The sequence below is a fragment of the Podarcis cretensis genome (assembly GCF_951804945.1).
Source record: "Podarcis cretensis genome assembly, chromosome: 2".
NCBI lineage: Eukaryota > Metazoa > Chordata > Lepidosauria > Squamata > Lacertidae > Podarcis > Podarcis cretensis.
Window position 1 is genome coordinate 1,271,652 of NC_137171.1, and position 21,669 is coordinate 1,293,320.

The 21,669-nt window shown below is 43.9% G+C and overlaps 1 protein-coding gene across 5 annotated transcripts in view; it reads right to left on the bottom strand.

Annotated features, from left to right (window-relative positions):
* The window catches only part of OLFM2 (olfactomedin 2), a 225,796-nt gene that overhangs the window by 22,586 nt on the left and 181,541 nt on the right, over nucleotides 1-21,669 (bottom strand). For all 5 annotated transcript variants that reach the window (XM_079967842.1, XM_079967844.1, XM_079967840.1 and 2 more), the window contains exon 4: nucleotides 2,093-2,312. In XM_079967842.1, the coding sequence (XP_079823968.1) occupies nucleotides 2,093-2,312 (220 nt within the window). The remainder of the gene's footprint in view (nucleotides 1-2,092; nucleotides 2,313-21,669) is intronic.

Below are 21,669 nucleotides of genomic sequence, written 5' to 3' on the forward strand. Positions count from 1 at the left end.
GGAGCCGCAATCCTTGCCCTACCCTGGGTGCTGCCAACACATGCTACACCACTGCCTGTTGGATCAACAACTCAGCATACACCTAGCCAAGTACCTAATCCTCTTGCGCACCTGGTATACCTTGTAACCATGCCTTGCTCATGTACCTGCACTGATTTAAGCATTAAAGTCTCTGGCAGAAACCGAGCTGGGAGTTTGAGTTCTATGTCTGGTAGTGAGAGCCTAGATGCCCTCCCATCCAATGGCAGGCTTTTGCTCATCTGGGTGTAGCCTTCCACTTCAGGCCTTGGTTGCTAAGGTGCAAAGGGAGGACCAGTCTTCCTCCAACATTTAGCCAAAAGCAGTACAAGGAACAGGCAACTCTGCAGGCACAAAAAATGGCTCCAAAAAGGTTTGCCAAGTGGTATCCGATGCTGACAACAAGTGAGGAGGGGAGAGGAGGTGGAGGAGGCACAGAAAATACCTCCATTGCACTGACTGGTAGGGAAGTGGATTGATACATGCTGTGCTTAGTTCATCTTTATTAAATGCATTTGCCGTCCTCTCAATCGCTGGGGTGCACTCCTGTTGTCTGTTATTTGGCTTGATTGCAGGCTGTGAAATTCAGGCTTAGGAGAAAATGCACTTGGCTGATGCTTCCGTTTTCAGCCAGGTGTCTTTTCTCTCCCCTTTGCTCTTTATATTGTTACAGATGTATGTGTTATCATTCTCCTAGTGTTAAAGTTTTCCAAGCTTACAATAGGGCATTACTTTATTCAAGCTTGTAAAGTGTCATTGCACAATGACTGCTGTAACAACATCGATAATAATAGAGCCTGAGTTTTCCTACCTCAACTCTGCTGCAAGGCAGAGAGAGGACGCGGTCACCCACCTGCAGCTCAGAGCTGGTGAGCTCTCAGTCTGCTTAATCTGTAAACCAGATAATCAGCTCACAAACAAATCTGCGTGCAAAGTGCCTTCATTTTCTCCAGATTCCAGGATCCCAGTTCAAAGCTCTGCTCTCTGCCTGAGTTTTCCCTCCAGGGAAAATCAGGCAAATACCTTGAATGTGTCTGAACAGATCTAATTGCCAGTTCCTGTGGGGCAATCTGTATGTCTTGCCAGAATCTGAGGTTGATAAAATGTCAGCATCTCAGGATGTGGTGCTTTACCTCTCTCAGCTCTGTTTTTTGGATGTTCCAACTCTAAAGCCAGGGGAAGTTCATAACATTCCCTAAGGAAATCTACCTTCCACACTCAGTTCTGTGAGGGACTTTTACATGCAGACTGCAATGCAGATATGGCAGGGGAGAAGTACTTTCACCCTTCAATCTTTGACTTGGACAGTGGCTCCTCATTGGCAAGATGGTATGGGAAAGTTCTATCAACAGACAATGGAGCCTCCATTTTCAGGAATAGTATGCCTCTGAGAACTAGATGCTGAATACGAAGGAAAGCAGGGAGCTATTGTCCTCATCCCTTGTTTGAAAGTTTTACAGAAGCACCTGATTGGCTACTGTTAGAAAGAGGGTGCTGGACCAGGAAGACATTTTGCCTAAACTAGCAGGGAAAGTTCTTCAGACATATTGACATGGAAAAGATTAAAATGGCCACTACTCTCTTGCTGAGACAATCTAAGCTGCCATTTCTTTCTTAGCCACAACAGGAAGCATGAGCAACAACTATCCTTTGTTTTACAAACAAGAGCAATTCTATGGCAGGGTTGGGGACAGTTCTTCCAGAGTGGCAAAGGTACTAGAACATTGTTCCTCAGCCTGAACTCCCTGGAAGTTGTTGAACTAAAACTCCCATCATCCCCATCCCCATCCTCATCCTCATCCATCATCCCCATCCTTGAGGTTGAAGAACACTGCTCCTGAGCAAGGATGAAGACCCTGTTGGTCTTCAGAGGTTGTTGGCTTTCACCCACCATCACCCCAGCCAACTTAGGCAATGGTCAGTTTTAGTCCAACAATGTCTGCAGGAGCCCAAGTTCCCAAACTCTGCAATAACAGGCAAAAAGAGGATTGAATACATCTACCACCTCACTTAGAGGGTGGCTTGTGAATCAGTCCACAGAGGAAGAGAGAAGAGGACCCACAAAAGTACCCACCTAGCTTCTGCATGCAAGCATGCAAGCGAGCTTCCAGGACCAGCACACGCTGTTGGAGCTCCTCGTAATCATAGGCTCCCATCTCTTCCTGGATCTGCAGCAAGCTGCCCGAAAGGTTCCTCACTTCTTCTTTCAGTTGCATGATGGTGCGGGTGTCTGACTTGTACTGGTCCAGCACAGGGATAAGTGGCATCAGCTCTGCCATTTTGTCCTTTAGTTCCTGCCGGTGGGGAAATGACAAATCAGAGGGGAAATAAAAGGACACTAGCAAAGGGCTTTGGAACCTGTGGCCCTCCAGGTGATGCTGGTATACAACATCCCATAATGACCATCTCTGGCAATTGGCCATGCTGGCTGGGGCTGATGGGAGTTGGAATACAGCAGCTGGAGAGCAGCAGGTTTCCCATTCCTACCCTAGCAAACCAGTCATTGGCATTCTGCTACCATACAAGGGCTGCAGGACCTTAGGAGCACCCCTCTTTTCACACTATGCCATGTGAGAGCAGCAAAGGTAAAGGTAAAGGGACCCCTGACCATTAGGTCCAGTCGTGACTGAGTCTGGGGTTGCGGCACTCATCTTCCTTTATTGGCCGAGGGAGCCGGCGTACAGCTTCTGGGTCATGTGGCCAGCATGACTAAGCCGCTTCGGGCAAACCAGAGCAGTGCACAGAAATGCCATTTACCTTCCCACCGGAGCGGTACCTATTTATCTACATGCACTTGGACGTGCTTTTGAACTGCTAGGTTGGCAGGAACAGGGACTGAGCAACGGGAGCTCACCCCGTCGTGGGGATTCAAACCGCCGACCTTCTGATTGGCAAGTCCTAGGCTCTGTGGTTTAACCCACAGCACCACCCGCATCCCTGAGAGCAGCAAAGCATCTGATAAATTCCTGCAATTACCCAGAAACTAACTGGCTGAGATAAGTGAGACCTTTTGGTTTAATTCACCTACTTGCCTGTGTAGCATTAGCTCATAACATTGAGATATCAAGAATGAAATCTGGTATGAATTTCCAGGAAGCAATTCTGTGCTCAAGGAAAGAACATTTATTGAAAAAAGCAAGCACATGAACTAATGTCATATCTACGGTAGCTTGAAGATTAAAGAATTTATTGATTTTTATTTAAATCATTTATTGCTGACTTTACAGATGGAAAGGCTTCCAGAATGGCCTACAAATCAATAAATAATAATGCAGCTCCTGCTTTCAGGCTTACAATCTAGAAGACATGGCAGAAAAGGAAATGGGGAGGGGGAGGGAAGAGGAATGATGTTGGAATGAGAGCTTGTGGGCATTTTCAGGACACCGTTCTTCATCATGTGATATTTCCCTTGAGCACTCAAAGGCACAGAGACTTGTTTTGATTGTTTATGACACAATTCTTTAAAGGTTTAATGCCAAGTTTATTTAGTATCAATTCTCCAATCAGAACAACAACAGGAAAATATCAAAAGAGCAGATTAAAACATTGACAAAGTAACAACCAACAGAGAGTTAGACAGTATTAGAATTCTACAAGTATTCCCAAGGAAATGTAAGCAGCAGTGATCAGACAGCTGGCTAAAGCAAGAAAATTTTCAATCAATGGCAGAATACAGAAAATGAGGGAGACAATCTGACCTTCCAGGACCTTCCACTTACTAGACACCACTGCAGAAAAGGTGATCTCCATTATGCATCCTATTTTGCAATGTGATCCATGAAATCTCTCAGACATGTTATTTTCTAGTTCAAACTAGAGAAAGATTCAAGGTAAAACATCATGTTTGATGAAACACAAAAATCCAGAAAAAGAGGTGCCAGAACTTGTTCTCTTAGAATGGCAATGACACCCACCTGAGAGGTGCCAGAACGGAGTTTTTGGCTGGAAAAAAAAAGCCCTGCAGAATACTATTTTTTGTCAGCGCATCTCAGATTCATCCTTGTTCATGTTCATTGACTGAATTATGATTCAGCAGCTAATTCCTGCCTAAAAGAAGTGTATACATAGAACACAAAATAAAACTGTAGCAAACTGCTGTAATTGAGGAAATGCAGTGCCATAAAGCAGGACTGCTGAAAAAGGCAATAAGATACAAAAAGTCCTTGCCTGTATATGGAAGTCTACCTCACAATGGATAGACAGTCTTAAGTGAAGAGTGGAGGCTTGGCTTCTCTGTTCTGTGCTCAGCAGTGACAATCACTGGCTCTTTCAGCCTAACCATCTGCATGGGATTCTGTGAGTCTATAATAAGATAATCCTGAGTTCTTCAGACGAAGTGTGGACTACAAATGGGAATCCCTGGATCTAGGCAAAACTCACCTGTGGAATAGTCATGCATATGATAATCACAGAATCATAGAAGTGTAGAGTTGGAAGGGACCATGAGGACCATCTAACCCAACCCCTTGCAATGCAGGAATCTTTTGCCCAATGTGGGGCTCGAACCCACAACCCTGAGATTAAGAATCTCATGCTCTACTGACTGAGAAGGTTCTCAGCAAAGTGCTGTTCAATGGGCTTCCTTACCTACAATGGTAGACCCCAACCCTAGGATTCAAGGGGGAAGGAGTTATTTGTTGGTGCTTGCAGCTCCAGTCAGCACCCTGCCTCCTAGAAGGACACTGGTGGGGGTGAGTGACTGTCACCACTATAAAGTATTTAGGTAGCAGTAGCCATTCCTCCCTTCATCCTGTTCTGTAGGCTCTCAGAAGAAAGGGCAAGGCTTACCAGGCATGGGCTGGATCACTCCCGCGGAGATCCTCCATGGGCTGGACTGGCACAACGCAACGCCAGAAATCGCGTCTGCACCTGCCCAGATGCTGGAAATCATGTCTGCGCAGAAGCAATTTCTGGTGCAGAGGACATGCGCAGACATGATTTCTGGCAACTGGGCATGCGCAGAAGCCATTTCCAGAGCAGTGGAAGAGAGTCCCTGTGCCGCGCTGGTTTAGCGCAGCGCGCAGGGACTTGCCGAGTGGGCGGCTCGGTTTGGGGGCAGGTCATGGGCCGGCTAAGCGACCCTCATGGGCCGCTTCCAGCCCATGGGCCTTAGGTTGCCAACCTCTGGGATAGAGTCAGGCCACATCTCTTTAAGCAAGAGTCAGGGAAGTCACGACCATGGGCAGCTCATAGTGGCCCTATTGCCTCCTATAGCATCTACTGTATGATGTCATCTCAGCAAAGAGCAGAAGCCTTGTCCTACCCTGAAAAGATCTCACCTTCTTGTAGGAGCTGGCTCTGTTTTTAAAAAGGCTCTTGCTTGATTTTGTATCCTCTGGCTTCTGCAAGGCTGAGGAAGTGCTGCTGATGACTCCTGAGATGAAGGAAAGGGATCCTTCTTCTGGCAGGGAGGCCATGGGAGAAGGTCCTCATAGATCTTCCTTGGGTGAACCAGCCTGTACCTTGCTCTCCTCTGAGTCTTCCTTGCTTCCTTGGGTCCCAGGGGGGATGTGAGAGGAAGTTGACACAACATCTGGGCCATTGTGTGGGAGTGGGAAATGAGTTTTTGTGGCAATGGCCATTTCACCTCAAAATAGCCAAGAAGATGAGTCATCTTCCAAGACACAGCTGAAAACAGAAATGGTGCCTGGAAGCCTAGGAATATGTTAGTAGTGGACCTTTCTGGGGCTTCGGCAACTGCCTGGAGATGCCAGGGGCTGACAACATCCCTAAATTTGTGTGCTACAAAACAGTAGTATATCATCAGCTAGTTTCTCTTTCCATTCAAGCACTGCATTGCTCTCTTTCACCTTCCCCTAATGAAGATCAAAGGCTTCCTATCTTGTTTACCACAGGCCTGTTAATGATGACAGAACTCCTGGAATATGGTTAGGGAGTCATAAATGTGCACAAGGCATATTTTGCCTCCCAGATTCAAAATCAATAATAATGCTTATGCTAACTCTGGTTCATTCCAAGCACTTTAAAAACACTACCTAATTCCTCACTACAGCCCCAAATAACACCCCTCATTATTTGGGATAGCGAGCAAGACCTAAGCAAGGAAAACTGCACCCACAGTTTGAAGGAGGGGGGAACCCAGCCCATTACAAAGGTTTGGTATGGGAATCTTGTAGATGTTTACCAAGAGAGAACAAGCTTCCTCCTGTGGACAGATGCTCCATGCCATCAAGAGCTACACCATACACACTCTAAACATAACAGAATAGCCCTGCTGGACAGGTTGGAAGCTCACCAAGTCCAGTATCCCATGGGAAGCCCAGAAGCAGAATCTGAATGCAATGGTACTCTTCTCGCCATTCTCAGCAACACTCCCTCTGATGCTGGAAGTAGGACATAGCTAACATGGGTAGTAAACAAGCTGGTTCTAGTACTGATAAGGCTCAGTTCCCCACCCCTGCCAGGGTGAGAGGTGGCAAGTATCTGGAGCAGAGGGGTCAGATGACTGGAGGCATACACAGCCGAGAGGCTTCTCACAAGAATGTAGTGGCCAGGCTGAGAACCACTCTAGATGCAGCTTATGGAGGTCTTTTCACACTTTCCTTCATTACCCTCTCAGGTGCCATACCTGCCTTTCTTCCTTCTTGCTGTATGTAGTCAACAGCAGCCGCTTTAGAAAGAGGAAGGAATATTTACATTAGGAAAAGGGCTAAGGAAAAAACACTGTTTCCCAGAGCATCCCCAACTTTCAAAGCAACCACAAGAGGCTACAAACTAGTAAAAAAAGAGAGAGAAAAGGAGGGTGCAGGAAAAGAACAAAAACCCATAGAAAATCAGAAGTGCAGTGTGACATATCCACTTTGGTTCTAAGAGAGTGCAGCAGAACTTAGAGTTTTATAAACAGGCAGCACCATGGAAGTGGATCTCTGGAATCACATGCTTGCCAAGAGTAAGAGGACTCTGGCCTGCAGTGTGAGTCTCCCAGCAGTTTCCTTCTTCAGTCAGATGTCCTTGTGGTGAAGCGAGAACTTGCAGGGCAGATCCCAAAATTCTGCCGGTGGAATGCTCCATGATTCCAGAGTACAGGGGGGAGCCCCTCTTGAAGGTGGGTGACCTTTGGGTGATAAAAGTCCTAGTGAGAGACTAGGAAGAGACATTCTTACATTTTTTAAAAAATAATATTTTATTAAGTTTTCTCAAGAATAAAGACCACAAGGATAACAAAAAAAGTAAACATCAAAGACAGAAAAAAGAAATTACAACAATCAAAAATTCCACACAAAAAACAAAAAAATAAGAAAAATAAAAAATAAAAATCTCTCCTTTCAAAATCTCAGCATTCTTTAACTTATTTTCCTGACTTCCTCTCACCTCCCTCCTTGTATTCCATTTTAAATTTAATTCAGCAAATTCATAGCCACTTGTCTTACCCTTAATTATATGTCCCCATGTAATATTTACCTCATATTTTCATTTATAATCAACCCATTCTTACAAATTCTTATTTCCCCAATTTTATCTTGTCCTCAAATCTTTAAAATTCTTAGATTTAAACCATTACTAAAGCCAATTACTTCCTTTCCAGCATCTCTTAGTATTTCATTAGAATTACACTAATTCCATAAATATGAATTTATTACAAAAGCATTTCTCAATTTAAGTTTCTCCAATGTCCCTTTTCCTGGTTCCGGATAATGTCAGTCCTTAAGTCTTTAACCCTTGTCAGTTCTAATATCTGAGGCACTCAAGTCACCTCCAGGCCCCCTCTGCGAGTTTTCTTGTTTCTGTTTGTAGTTACATAGATCCTTGTTCCCTGTTGTATTCTTTCGCATTTTCTTCTCTTTCTCTTTGGGGAGCCAATCTCTGGAGGACTCTATGTAGTAAAATTCTTCATCTCCTTTTGTCCAAATGTCCCATTCCCCAGTGTTGCGCTCCCCAATATCTAGTTTGTAATCCAAAGGGTAGTCATTCCAAAGATAATCTTCCCCTTGTTTCACAATCCCACCAAAAATAATGACTCTCTTAAGTCCACAATTTAACCAGTGTCCTGCGAATTCCATCTCCCAATCTTGCGGCTTCTGATCCTGTAAAACTTGAAGACTCTGTGTCTTATGAGATACATTCCTAACTTCATGCACTTGCCCTAAATCAATATTCTGGGTAGATTGTTGTGCAGTTTCTGTAACTGTACGTTCCATTGGCACCTCCTTGTTAACTGCAGCTAAAATGTAGGCCGTATCTTGATTCATAAGAGACACTTTCTCATCCATCTGTTGCAGCACATCATATATTTTGTCCAGGGCAGATAAAACTTCCTCTCTCATCATTCTGTCAAGGTCAGAAAGCTGGTCCCACGGTCTGATTTTCCCAGCTGCTATGTTCTCTTTATAGAATAAAACAAAAGCACTGGCAGACCTCCTCTAGGGGGTGTAGTTACTTTTTAGCATCCATTTTTACAGTGTATCCAACAAGGGAAAATAAAAGTTACTTTCGATTTTCAGATATTTTGTTTCCTTTCAATATAAAACAATCAGGCAGAAGGCAGCATTGGACTTTTTTCCCCCTTCCAACTCTATCTGTCAGATTTCTTATATTCCTGTTATAGGCACCACCGACAGTTTCTTTCCTTTCATTCTGTCCCCAGGTAAGGAACAGTGAAGACTTATTTTCTTAAATTACTCTCTGCAGGATTTATTTTCCCCCTATCCTCCTGCTGTCAGGGGGATTTGGTAGTTAAAAGAGCAGGAAATTCCAGGCTGTCAATTTACGGCTTTTAGCTTGTAAAGTCTTCGCTTTGATCTTTCTACAAAGAGCGGGAGGCGGACTTCCTATTTACACTTCCCGTCTCAGCTCTAATTCAAAGGTATACTTTTGATCCACAAGTTTCAATTGTCCTACTCACGGGTTGTTTTTGAAATCCGAATTGGCCTAGGAAAAAGGACAGCGCTCTCCGACTTTGGCTGTGCAGCTTCACTCCACAGAAGTAGCGATTGACTCTCAGCACCACGCCAACCCCCGTCTCACTCCGGAGCCCTTTGTAGAGCTCCTTTGCCAAACAGAGGGGCGCAAACGGTGCCCGCCGAGTCCCACGGTCGCAGGCTTCTTCCGCCTGCGATTTTCGAAGGGGTCCCCGCTTCGCTGCAGCGGTAAGACCCGGTTTCTGTGGAGCTGTCTCCCTCTAAATCAGGGAGAATCCGCCATTGTCGGAGGCGCCGCCTCCGGAAGTCTAGGAAGAGACATTCTTACAGACCCATTTTGAGAATGTGTGGCAGGAGCCACAGGAACATAAGAAAAGGCTTATCTAACCCAGCATGCTGTTCTCACAGCAGCTAACCAGAGGCCTACGGGAAGCCCAGAAGCAGGGCATGAGCATGATAGCAATAACTGCACATCAGAGAATCCTTTGGGATTCTTTGAAATATTGTTTCAAAAGCCCTTGGACTGCCAATGTAGGTTTGCTAGGAACCCTCCTGAAAGTCAAATGACTTTCTTAGGAAGGAAGGCAAGAACATAGAAAGTTGGTCTTGTATTGAATTAGACAGTTGCTCCATCTAGTATAGCACTGCCTACTCTGGCAGTGGCTCTCCAGGATTTTAGAGGGTGGTCTATCCCAGTCCCACCTGCAGATGCCAAGCAGGGGTTCTGCAGCTGAGCTATAGCTGAGCTTAATTAGTGCTAATTACATGATTTACTGACGGTTTCCAATCCTCAGCCCCACCCTGAGTATATAAACCTGAAATCCAGGATGACACCCCATATTTTTCCTCAGCCCACAAATGTTACCACTTTCCCTGTTCACTTTCAACAGAACAAAAGGTATGATGGGCTGGAGAAGTGAACTTTCACCAGCTCAAGAAATCATTGCCTGGCACAGGCTGCCAGTAGTGGCAGAACATAATAGCTAGAGAAGCATTGGCATTGGGAATTAAAAGAGGTCTGTGAAAATATGAATAGGAACCTAGGAATCTTCCTTGCACTGAGTCAAAGCATTGTCCATCTAGCTCAGCATTGTCTACACTGACTGGCAGCAGGCTTCGGCAGGGTTTCAGGCATTCCCAGCCCTACCTGGAGATGCCATGGGGGGTTGAACCTGGGACCTGGAACCTGCAAAGTGCAAGGCAGATGTTCTGCTTCTGGGCCACAGCCCTTCCTCCACAGAGTGGGCAATGTAGAGAAGCAACTCTCTCTCTTAATCTCTCTCTTTCTTATAACCACTGAATATGAGATGGGTCACCTTGGTGGAAGGACCAGGTGGAAATGGAGCCGGGCTTCCTGCCTGACCAGCCTGCCCACCTGCAGCATCTTAAGACACTGCACAGAAAGCCTCATGCTGGTGGATGCCTTCACAGGTCAAGCAGGTCGACATCCAAAGGTGAGACACAATGCAGGTGCCAGTGCTGCTGGCCTTTGGCAATCCTTGCGTCATCTTCTGAGCTCTCTGAACTTTAAAGGCCAGATCTTACTTGCTGGGGAGGGCCAGCTGTGTGCAGCCGATGGCAAGCTGAGAGACTTAAAGGTGGGAGCGAAATTGCTGCTGCATTTTTTATGACCCTGGCTGAGAGTGAAAGTGTGTTTGTGAAAGGGGGGGAGGGGTCATGAACGAACAGCAGCAAGGAAGGTGGAACCTTTGGAAGAGAAAGTGTAGGTGATGTGGAGAAGGCGGGGGAAATGGCTGAGCTTGCTGACATTTGCACATAAAGCAAGGAGAAGAGGGCTCTAAATGAAAAAATGGTGAGGGAAGGTTGGAATGCTGAAAAGAATGAAGCAATAAATATGGTGGGGGTGCATGCACTGCAGTGAAGCAGGCAGCACAGAATGTGTTGGAAGATGCAGAAGATAGCATAAGAAACAGAACATGAAAATTAGCTGGGAAATCTTGGGTTGTTGCTGACGCAAAATATGGTGTTTGTGTGTGTGTGTGTGTGTGTACAAACAACCAGATATCAACTGCTACACTTAATGAACAGTGCTGGCTCCAGGGTTTTGTTAGTTCCGTAGACTGAGACACTCTCCATGGACCGTCTTAATCTGGAGCAGGTTGGTGGAGCAAACATAATTCTCTCAAAAGGCCCCTGACCTCCTTGGGATAACAGGCCCTTTGACAGCTACTGAGCCCTGGCAAGGATCACTAAAGATGGAATCATTGCTTGAAATAAAAACAGATAGAGCAAGCCTTGTGTGGGCTCTCCTTACATCACTCTTAGAGCTTTTCTCTCTCTTAAATTTCAGCTGGTTCAAGTGGTGAAGCTTTCCCTGCAGTTACTTAAATCTGCAGTTGAGGATGGAGGAAACTGTGTGCAATATTTTGAATGCTTCTCTTCACATAAGTGTTCTGTTTGCAGCATCCCCACGTGGTGAGCTTCTGGAACTGCAGCTTGGAACAACTTTTGGGGGTGGTTGGAGTACGAACTCTCAAGCTTTGGTCTGGCCCCACCCTGGCTAATGGGGTGCTCCTAGGCAGGAAGGGCTATCAAATGCCTCCCATTTGGGCCTGAGCAACAAGGTCTCTCTGGCTTTACTGCATTCCTCAGCTCCCATATGATAGCTGCTTATAGGTCAGCCCTGATCCAGAACACACACACACACATGCACACACACACCAATATGCAAGCAAGAAGGCTATGCTGGGTGCTTCCTCCTGCCCTGCTGGCTTTGGTATGCAGCATATGGCACCAGAGTCTGGTAACTCTTTGCCAAGGGACAGCAAGCCCCCCGCCCTCCCGGCCAGGCTTTTGTTTGAGGAAACTTAAAATTTGTGACTGCCTCCCCCCCAGTTGCAGCCTAACATGGTGCAGTCCAGGAAAAGCTTTAACACTTGACTCTTTTGAATGTAAAAATTGCCCCTTTATTAACTGATTTTAATTTTGTTCTTATTGAGAAGCTGCAAAAGTAAGGTGGGAACCCTTTAAAGAGCAGAACAGTATCCTATTTTTGTATTAGCGACCCCCAACATCAAATGCTAACATTGGCAAAGTAGGCTCTACTCTACCTGATCTCAGGGTGCTTCTGTTTATGGCAAGTGGGTGTCCAGGCTAGTATTACCCCACCCGCAAATATGTCCCATAACATACCAACATTACCTGGTTCTCCCATCCCATGTCACGTCCCCAATTAATGCCACTCTTCCATATCTGTTTTTGTTCTCAGGAAGGTAATACCAAACCAAAAATACAATAAAGGTAGATGGGTCTTGAACCAGGAGCTTCATGGTCTCAGGCAGCAGCCTAGCCTAGCCTATTATCCAGAAGTGTATGCATTCAGTATCTTCCGCTGGCTGCATTCCAGATCCCCTGGAGCTGAATACTCAGTTCAGATCTGATTCAAGATATGAGAAGCCAGGCTCTGACACTTACTATAGCTCAGCAGAGCATATGATGGCCCCATGTCCAACCCATTGGCATATCCACTTTAAGAAAAAGATCCAAAAGCAGTTAATGTGAAAAACCACTGCCTGTGCCGCTGGGCAGCTGCTGCCAGCCAGAATAGAGAATACTGAACCAGGTGGATATAAGAGGATGACCTGGTATACAGCAGCTTCCTTGTGATATTTGGGAGCCTGCACTCAAAGTGAAGATCTTTGCTCCTTGTGCACAAGGACATGTAGTTAGTTGCTGGTTTGCTCTGGGAGAGGTTCAGCATTCAGCAGGCAGCTGCCACGCCTAGCCCAGGATGGGTGTACTTGTGAAGAAGCACTCAAGCCTATTTTCCCAAGAAGCAGGCTGACCCATCGACCTGGGCATAAGTGCTCCAGTCTGCCACTTGATATAGGACAGAGACAGATAATGGGCGAAAGGATCCAGGCTAGCATTCATAATGGCACATTTGAAGTGTTTGTTCTGCATCACTTTGACTATTAGTAGCCAGCAGGGACATTGCTTGTGCGTGGAACGCAAGCTTTACTAGCAGAAGGTCCCTGGTTCAATCCCTGGCATCTCCAGGTAGGGCTGTGGAAAAGGCCGCTGTCCACCATGAAGAGCCACTGCCTGTCAGCCTACTGTAGACAATATTGAGCTAGATGGGTCAACTGGTCTGACTGTGTATAATGCTGCTTCCTAAATTCCCACATTCCTACAGTGGAACAGTCTCCCTTGGAGGTGGTGGGTTCTCCTTCCTTGGAGTCTTTGAAGCAGAGGCTCGATGGCCATCTGTCATGGGTGCTTTGGCTGAGATTCCTGCACTGCAGCAGGTTGGACTAGATGATCCTTGGGGTCCCTTCCAACTCTACAGTTCTATGATTCCTAGTGAAAATGGTGTGTGACCTGTGTGTAACCTGGGCCCTAAAAAATGAGCTCAGGAAGAGGACAAGAGTAAACAACAGGATAGTTTTTTTTTGGGGGGGGGGAGAATGCAGGAAAATATAATAATTATTATTAATTGCTTTAAAAGAAAGACCTATTCTTGGGCGGGAAAAAAAGACTCTCTGGCTATACACGTGTGCTCTCAAAAGAAATGGATGGCACAATAGCTGACAACATAAAACGATGAGAAATGGAATAAACTGAGTAGAAATTTCAGTCAACTTTCTTTCCTCTCAGATACCACACAATGCTGGAGGGGCAAAGGGATAAGCTGACCCATTCACTCTGCCAACCCCAGAAACACTAGTCTATTTTCTAAACAATTTAGTGATTCCCCCTTGCCCAGGGCAAACAGAGAGCATAACAATGAAAAAACAACAACAAAAAACTGGAGCATGTCTGCCCACATTTCTGGCCATGCACGAAAAAGACACTGGAGAAATGAAACTGCCTGCAATGTAAGCAAGCAATGAAAGCTGTATGGTTTAGAATTGTTTGGGAATGATTTATTTTTTATACATGTTAAAAAGAAAACTAAGTTATAATATAAAGAAAACAGAATTAAAGAAATAAGGATATTAAGTGTATTAGGTTTAGTGGATTTTAGAAGAGATATGAACGCTTGAATAAATGTACAAAAAATAAGTAATAATCAGAAAAAAGCAGGACCAGCAGCTCAGTGCTGCAGCATATTCTGCTGACTTCTCAATAGGTGGTGTTCTTTGTTCAGGGGTCCAGGCAGCCATGCCCTTGTCCACAATACTTCTCCCCCCCCCCATACCCTCCTTTTTTTAGCCTTTTGTTTCTATCTGACAAGCACTATATTCAGACTGGGATGGCTTGCTCTTGTGGGGTTTGTTTGTTTGCTGGAGGAGGGTTGTCTAAACACTTTCAGATGGATTCCCCCAAGCATTCATAAGAACACCCAAATAGCCCAGCTGGATCAGGCCAATGGCCCACCTAGTCCAGCATCCTGTCCTCACAGTGGCTGACCATTGTCCATTGGAAGCCCACACATAGGACCCAGGGCAACCGTGCTCTCCCCACCAGTTAATTCCTAGCCACTGGTATTCAGACTGTGGAGGCAGAAAACTCTAATACTTCCTTCTTGCTTCTTTGTTGCTTCATTTTGGCTCCAATTCTGCTGGCACCCAGCGCCTGTGTTTGCTATTAAAGGGAGTGATACACTGCAATGTTCATTTCTTTTGGCATATGTTGATAAAAGACTATCTATTTAAAGATAAGGAATGGAATTCTAAGACGGCTACTGCTGCAGGGGTCACAGACACCAAAACCTGGAGACAAATGAACATACCAGCTGCCAAAGAATTGCTGTAATTTACTTTCAGTCAAAAACTATAAGCCGATCTCGCTCTTAAATAATGATTATAAACTTTATGCTAATATCTTAGCAAAGACTAAAAACTGTATTAAATGATATAATCCACCAAGATCAAGCGGGCTTTCTTCCTGACCAACATATGAAAGACAACATAAGGAATATAATAGACATAGTAGAATATCTGGAGGCCAGGAATGACAAGCAAGCAGCTTTGATGTTTATTGATGCAGAGAAGGCCTTTGACAATATCTCATGGACTTTTATGAAAAAGACTATGGAAACGGTGGAATTTGGAGGATCATTTCTTAAAGGAATAGGCGCTATATACTCTGAGCAGAAAGCCATGCTGATTGTTAATAATGTACTGACTGAAAAATGTGATATTACTAAAGGAACTAGACAGGGGACCCTGTCACCATTATTGTTTATTTTAGTCCTAGAAGTCCTTACAAGAACTTTAAGAGCAGAAGAAGGAGTGAAAGGAAAAGTGAAGGAGCGAAAGGGGAACAGAGAATATAAATTGAAAGCCTTTGTGGATGACATTTGGAGAACCTTTGACTAGTGTACCAAAGGCACTAGAAAGGATTCAGGAGTTCGGACAAGTTGCTGGTTTTAAACTTAATAAGACAAAAACCAAAATGTTGGTTAAAAATATGACAGTACAATGAAAATAATTGTTACATCAGATCACAGAAAAAGTGTGGGAGAGTCCTTGCCAGATCTGAAGCTATATTATGAAGCATCCTGCCTTTGCTGGCTTTGGGATTGGATTTTGTTAAAAGAAACAGATCTGTTGGATCTGGAAGGACAAGATAATAGATTTGGGTGGCACACATATTTATGGTATGAAAAAACAAGAGTGCATAACGGATTCTTGGACCGCCTGGTAAGAAAAACAATCTATGAGGTATGGGATAGATACAAAAATCTATTGGAGCGGAGAACACCATGGTGTGTCAGGGATCAGGTTGGGGAGTACTACTCTGATGAGTGGTGGGAACCCCCCTCTCCCCCTGCTCAGAACCAGAATCCTGGGGCTCCACAGAAGCAGGAGAGTAGTATTGACCTGGAACAATGGTTTGCTGAGGGACACAGTTTGGAGGATGGGAGTTGGGCAGAATTGGGAGGCGAACAAAAGAGGCAGAACAGAAGGAGAGAGAGTTAACCAAATCTCCCTCACTGGAGGATATACAGTTTCTTAGTCCCAGGGCTAGGAGATTAGATAAGCTAACTTCACAGAAGGCTAATTGGTTGAGAGTTTGGGTAAATAGGAAATGGGAAGACGGAAGTGACTAGAGGAAAGTGGGAGGAACTCAATTGGGAGCACCTACATTGTGAGAATGGTCGTTTGTTCTTTTGCTGCATTCATTAAAGATTTCTGTTGCTGTTAAGAGACTGCTTTCTCTTGCATTGCTTATCTAAGGTCAAAGTGAGAGTGAAAGCTGATCCCGAAGCCTGACATGGTGGCTCTCTCTATTGGAAGCAATTTCGGTTAAAAAATTGAAGATGAGAGGGGAGTGGGCCACCTATAAAGATTTGTTAAGAGAAGCAGAAGACGAACTAAAATTGAAAAAAATTGAAGACATAAGAGATAACTAACAGATTGGTTACAGTACCATCAATTAAACAATGTTTTTAAAGTTGATAAGAAAAAGGTTTTGTTACAGAGAGATCTGTTGGAAAATAACCTGAAAGTACTTTCAAAAATTTACAAATTACTTTTAGAATGGTATACAAAAGACAAAGAAGTTAAGGCAGTGATGATTCACTGGGCAAGAGAATTTGGACATAATAATATCCAATTTTCATTATGGGAAAAGTTACGGAAAGAGGATTTAAAATTTACTGCATGCTGTTCATTGAAGGAAAGCTATATGAAAATGATGTACCATTGCTATCTAACACTGAGTAAAATTGCAAAAATGTATAGAATCATAGAATCATAGAATCATGGCATGCGCATCTATGGAAAGAAAAGAAAAAGGGTTACAAATCGTTTGAAAACCATATCTTCCGGAAATCGTTAATTGAAGTTTGGGACAGATACAAAAATATATTAGAAACGGGGATCCCACACTGGTTATCCCCATTAGAGGTTATAGGAGTCAAAAAAACTAATATGAGGAGCGGATGGATTACTTATGGAGATTTGGTGGTGAAAGAAGGAGAGAAATGGAGATTGAAACCATACGAGCAAGTAAAAGAACATGTATATGATTGGCTGCACTATTATCAGATAAGTGATATGTTCAAAAAGGATGTGAAAGAAAAAGGGTATAAAGAAAAAGATTCAAAATTTCAAATAGAAATTGTTAATAATGTTTGTAAGATAATCTCAAAAATGTACAAAATTTTACTGGAATGGCACACGTTAGATGAGGAAGTAAAAGTGGTAATGATTCAATGGGCCAGAGAATTAGGATATAATATAGATATGGAAGATTGGCAAAAAATATGGAATAAAAATCTGAAGTTTACAGCATGTACTATGTTAAAAGAAAATGTTATGAAAATGGTATACAGATGGTATATGACAGCAGCTAAATTAGCAAAAATGTACAAAACTTGTAACAAATGTTGGAAATGTAAAGAGAAAGAGGGTACATTTATTCATATGTGGTGGGAATGTAAGAAAGTGAAGGGCCATCGAGTCCAACCTCCTGCCAAGCAGGAAACACCATCAGAGCACTCCTGACATATGGTTGTCAAGCCTCTGCTTAAAGACCTCCAAAGAAGGAGACTCCACCACACACCTTGGCAGCAAATTCCACCGTCGAACAGCTCTTACTGTCAGGAAGTTCTTCCTAATGTTTAGGTGGAATCTTCTTTCTTGTAGTTTGGAACCATTGCTCTGTGTCCGCTTCTCTGGAGCAGCAGAAAACAACCTTTCTCCCTCCTCTATGTGACATCCTTTTATATATTTGAACATGGCTATCATATCACCCCTTAACCTCCTCTTCTCCAGGCTAAACATGCCCAGCTCCCTTAGCCGTTCCTCATAAGGCATCGTTTCCAGGCCTTTGACCATTTTGGTTGCCCTCCTCTGGACACGTTCCAGTTTGTCAGTGTCCTTCTTGAACTGTGGTGCCCAGAACTGGACACAGTACTCCAGGTGAGGTCTGACCAGAGCAGAATACAGTGGCACTATTACTTCCCTTGATCTAGATGCTATACTCCTATTGATGCAGCCCAGAATTGCATTGGCTTTTTTAGCTGCCGCGTCACACCGTTGGCTCATGTCAAGTTTGTGGTCAACCAAGACTCCTAGATCCTTTTCACATGTACTGCTCTCAAGCCAGGTGTCACCCATCTTGTATTTGTGCCTCTCATTTTTTTTGCCCAAGTGCAATACTTTACATTTCTCCCTGTTAAAATGCATCTCGTTTGTTTTGGCCCAGTTCTCTAATCTGTCAAGGTCGTTTTGAAGTGTGATCCTGTCCTCTGGGGTGTATAGAACCAGTTCAAATCTGTGTTGGAAATGTAAAGGGAAAGAGGGTACCTTCTACCATATGTGGTGGTCTTGCGGAGTGGTAATAGCTTTCTGGGAAATGATATATAATGAGTTAAAGAAAATGTTTAAGAAAATGTTTGTTAAAAAAACCAGAAGCCTTTTTGTTAGGTGTAATAGGAGAAGAGAAAAGACTTTTTATGTATGCAACGACAGCAGCGAGAATGCTTCTAGCCCAGATGTGGAAGGAGGGAGGAGTGCCATCCAGGGAAGAATGGCAGACTAAGTTGACGGAGGATGCAGAGATGGCAAGACTGGAGGGAAAGATCAGAAACCAGGAAGGTCATGTATTCCAAAAGACTGGAGAAAATTTTTAATATCCCTAAAAGACTCTAAATGGTTAAAATCATTGGCAGGGATACAATGACGCTTGTAATGTGAAATGAACTTTGGTAACTATGGATATATAACAGATAGATAACGGTAAAAGAGGCAGGGGAAAAAAAAGAATATTTTTTCATTGAATATGGAACCCATGGAGGGATGGAAGTCCGAAGGTTTAAAACAGGGGTCAGCAAACTTTTTCATAGGGGGCCAGTCCACTGTCCCTCAGACCTTGTGGGGGGCAGGACTATATTCTGAAATAAAGAAAGAATTCTTATGCCCCACAAATAACCCAGAGATGCATTTTAAATAAAAGGACACATTCTACTCATGTAAAAACACGCTGATTCCTGGACCACCAGGGGGTCGCATTTAGAAGGCGATTGGGCCGGATCCAGCCCCTGGGCCTTAGTTTGCCTACCCATGGTTTAAAAGAACCTTTCATTTTAATGTTTTGAAATGGTTAAAGTTGGAATGTATAAAATTATATAAAACTAATGAATTTTTTTTAAAGAAAAGAACAAGAATTGCTGTAGAAAAAGGTAGGAACATACAGTGGTACCTCGGGTTAAGTACTTAATTTGTTCTGGAGGTCTCTTCTTAACCTGAAACTGTTCTTAACCTGAAGCACCACTTTAGCTAATGGGCCTCCTGCTGCTGCTGCGCCGCCACTGCACAATTTCTGTTCTCATCCTGAAGCAAAGTTCTTAACCTGAGGTACTATTTCTGGGTTAGTGGAGTCTGTAACCTGAAGCGTATGTAACCTGAAGTGTATGTAAACCAAGGTACCACTGTATCCTGATGACATAATAATAATAATAATAATAATAATAGTGGCACCATCTATTAAGAACTGGATGCCTTTTAAAAATTAATTTTTGTAATGCTAACCAATTACAGTGGTACCTCGTGTTACGGACGGGATCTGTTCCGGAGGCCTGTCCGTAATGTGAAATGCCCGCAACTCAAAGTGCTGTGTCTGCACAGGCGCATGGCACAATTTGGTGATTCTGCACATGCGTGAGCGGCGAAACCTGGAGGTAACCCATTCTAGTACTTCTGGGTTGCCATGGGACGTAACGCGAAAAGATGCAACATGAAGCGGATGCAACACGAGGTATGACTGTACATATAAGTGTACAAGTTAGGTTTATGTTATGATCTAACATGTATCATACCTCATTATGCTCCCTAATAAATATTTTTCCAATTCAAAAAGGCAGAACTTTTTTGGGGGGGATGATAAAAATTATGTGTGGATATCTTTCAAGTACCCACTATACTTTAAGGTCGACCATTTGGCCTGATGCTTCCACTTCCATGTTTACGTGGAATGAATCTGCTTTTAATACTGAAAATGGAAACGTCTTCCACGCTTTATGCTTGTGCCAATGTGGAAGAGTGACAAAGGCTGGATAGAAACATAGAATCATTCTATGGAAGAGTTGGAAGGGACCCCCAGGGTCCTCTAGTCAACCCCCTGCAAGGCAGGAATCTCAGCTGAAGCACCCATGACAGACGGCTATCCAACCTCTGCTAAAAACCTCCAATGAAGGAAAGTCTACAACCTCCCAAGCGAGTCTGTTCCACTGTCAAACAGCTCTTACTGTCGGGGTTACAAAACCTCTTTGTATCATTGTGTAGGTTGTTATCTCAACCTCAGAGGCTTCCATCTTGCCCCCTTGACTTAAAGTGTCCTGTTAAATGCTTGTTTGTACACGAGAGCTAATTAGAATCCTAACGGCTTGATACTGTGGAACATCTGCCCAATGGCTGCATCTCCACCTCAACCTGCCAGAAACTGCTCCACTTACAGTTAGCTTGGGTCAGAGGTCATTCCTGCGGTCTCAGTGGCAAATGGCAGCCATGACCCAGTATGTTGGCAGGTCAGAAAGGCTCCATCCATTCTAATTAGACTGGCAATGCCAGGCCAGCATTGCTATGCAGGGGGCAAGGGGCGGAGGCTGGGTTTGGGCACATCCAGTGGAAGGAAGTCAGTGCTTACTGGCAATGCCTAGGGAAGGGATAGCTGGCCTCAGTTTCTAAAAAGAATTGTGGAACAAAAAGATCAACACTAAACAAAGACAATAATGGGAGTTAAAGAGCAAATAAATTGGGGTGAACAAAAAAGGGGGAGAAATCCAGTTCTCTGAAGCAAGAAAGCTAAGTTAAAAGTAAAGCAAATTCTATAAAGAGAAAGGCAAAGCATGTAGAAATTATCAGAGTTGAAAAGGGCCATCCTCCAAATGCAAATGGTGTCAGGTTCAATCCCTGGTGTATCCAAGTAGGGTTGTTAAGGACTCTTGCTTTCAAAGATGGAGAGCTGCTGGTAGTCAGTGTCAACTGTATTGAACTAGGTGCACCAATTGCCTAACTTGGTGTAAGGCAGTTCTTGTGTCCCTAAGAGATAGGGGGGAAATGGAAATGTTTGAGCTAAGAACAATATTTATACCTTTAGGTGTGTGAACAGAATGGGGTGTGAAAATATGGCATGCAAGTGGATGGATTGCAAGAGCAAAGGTGTGGGCAACTTCACATTTTGGTTATTGCTTCCTCTTTTGCTAAGCAGATATGAATTATCTACCTCAAGCCATGGCTATAAGTTATTTGTTGCATTAAAAGATAATAATCCAGTTGTGGGGTGGGCACTAGGTCCACTGCCCCACTCCACTTTGAGCACTGAGTAAATATGATTCTTAGGTAAATATATCACAAAACAATTAAAAAAAACCTTCTGAGTTCAGAGAACTGAGATGTTAATGGAGTGGCGGGGGTCGGGGAGAGGGATGTGTTGCATGTGCGTTAGCTGTGCCCCAGGGCATAGTGATAAGAAGTGACCTTGGGGTGAAAAAGTCATGCAAAAATATACAGTGCTTTTCACTGTGTGTGTGTGTGTGTGTGTGTGTGTGTGTGTGGTAGGTGGGAATAGAGTCTTATTTTGAAAGGCCAGGATCCATATCTGGCTATCCAAGTGGAATATGTTTTCCCAGGCACCTGGGAAAGAAAGAAAGAAAGAAAGAAAGAAAGAAAGAAAGAAAGAAAGAAAGAAGGGGCAAAGATAATGAGAGTACCTAGTATCATCAAGATCGTAAGCCCTGCACTGCTGAGGAGCACAGGAAGCTGCCAGCTTAGATAGTGTCAAACTCTTGTTCCATCTAGCCTAGTACTGTGTACAATGACCAGCAACAGCTCTCAAATTTCTTAAGCCAAAGACCATA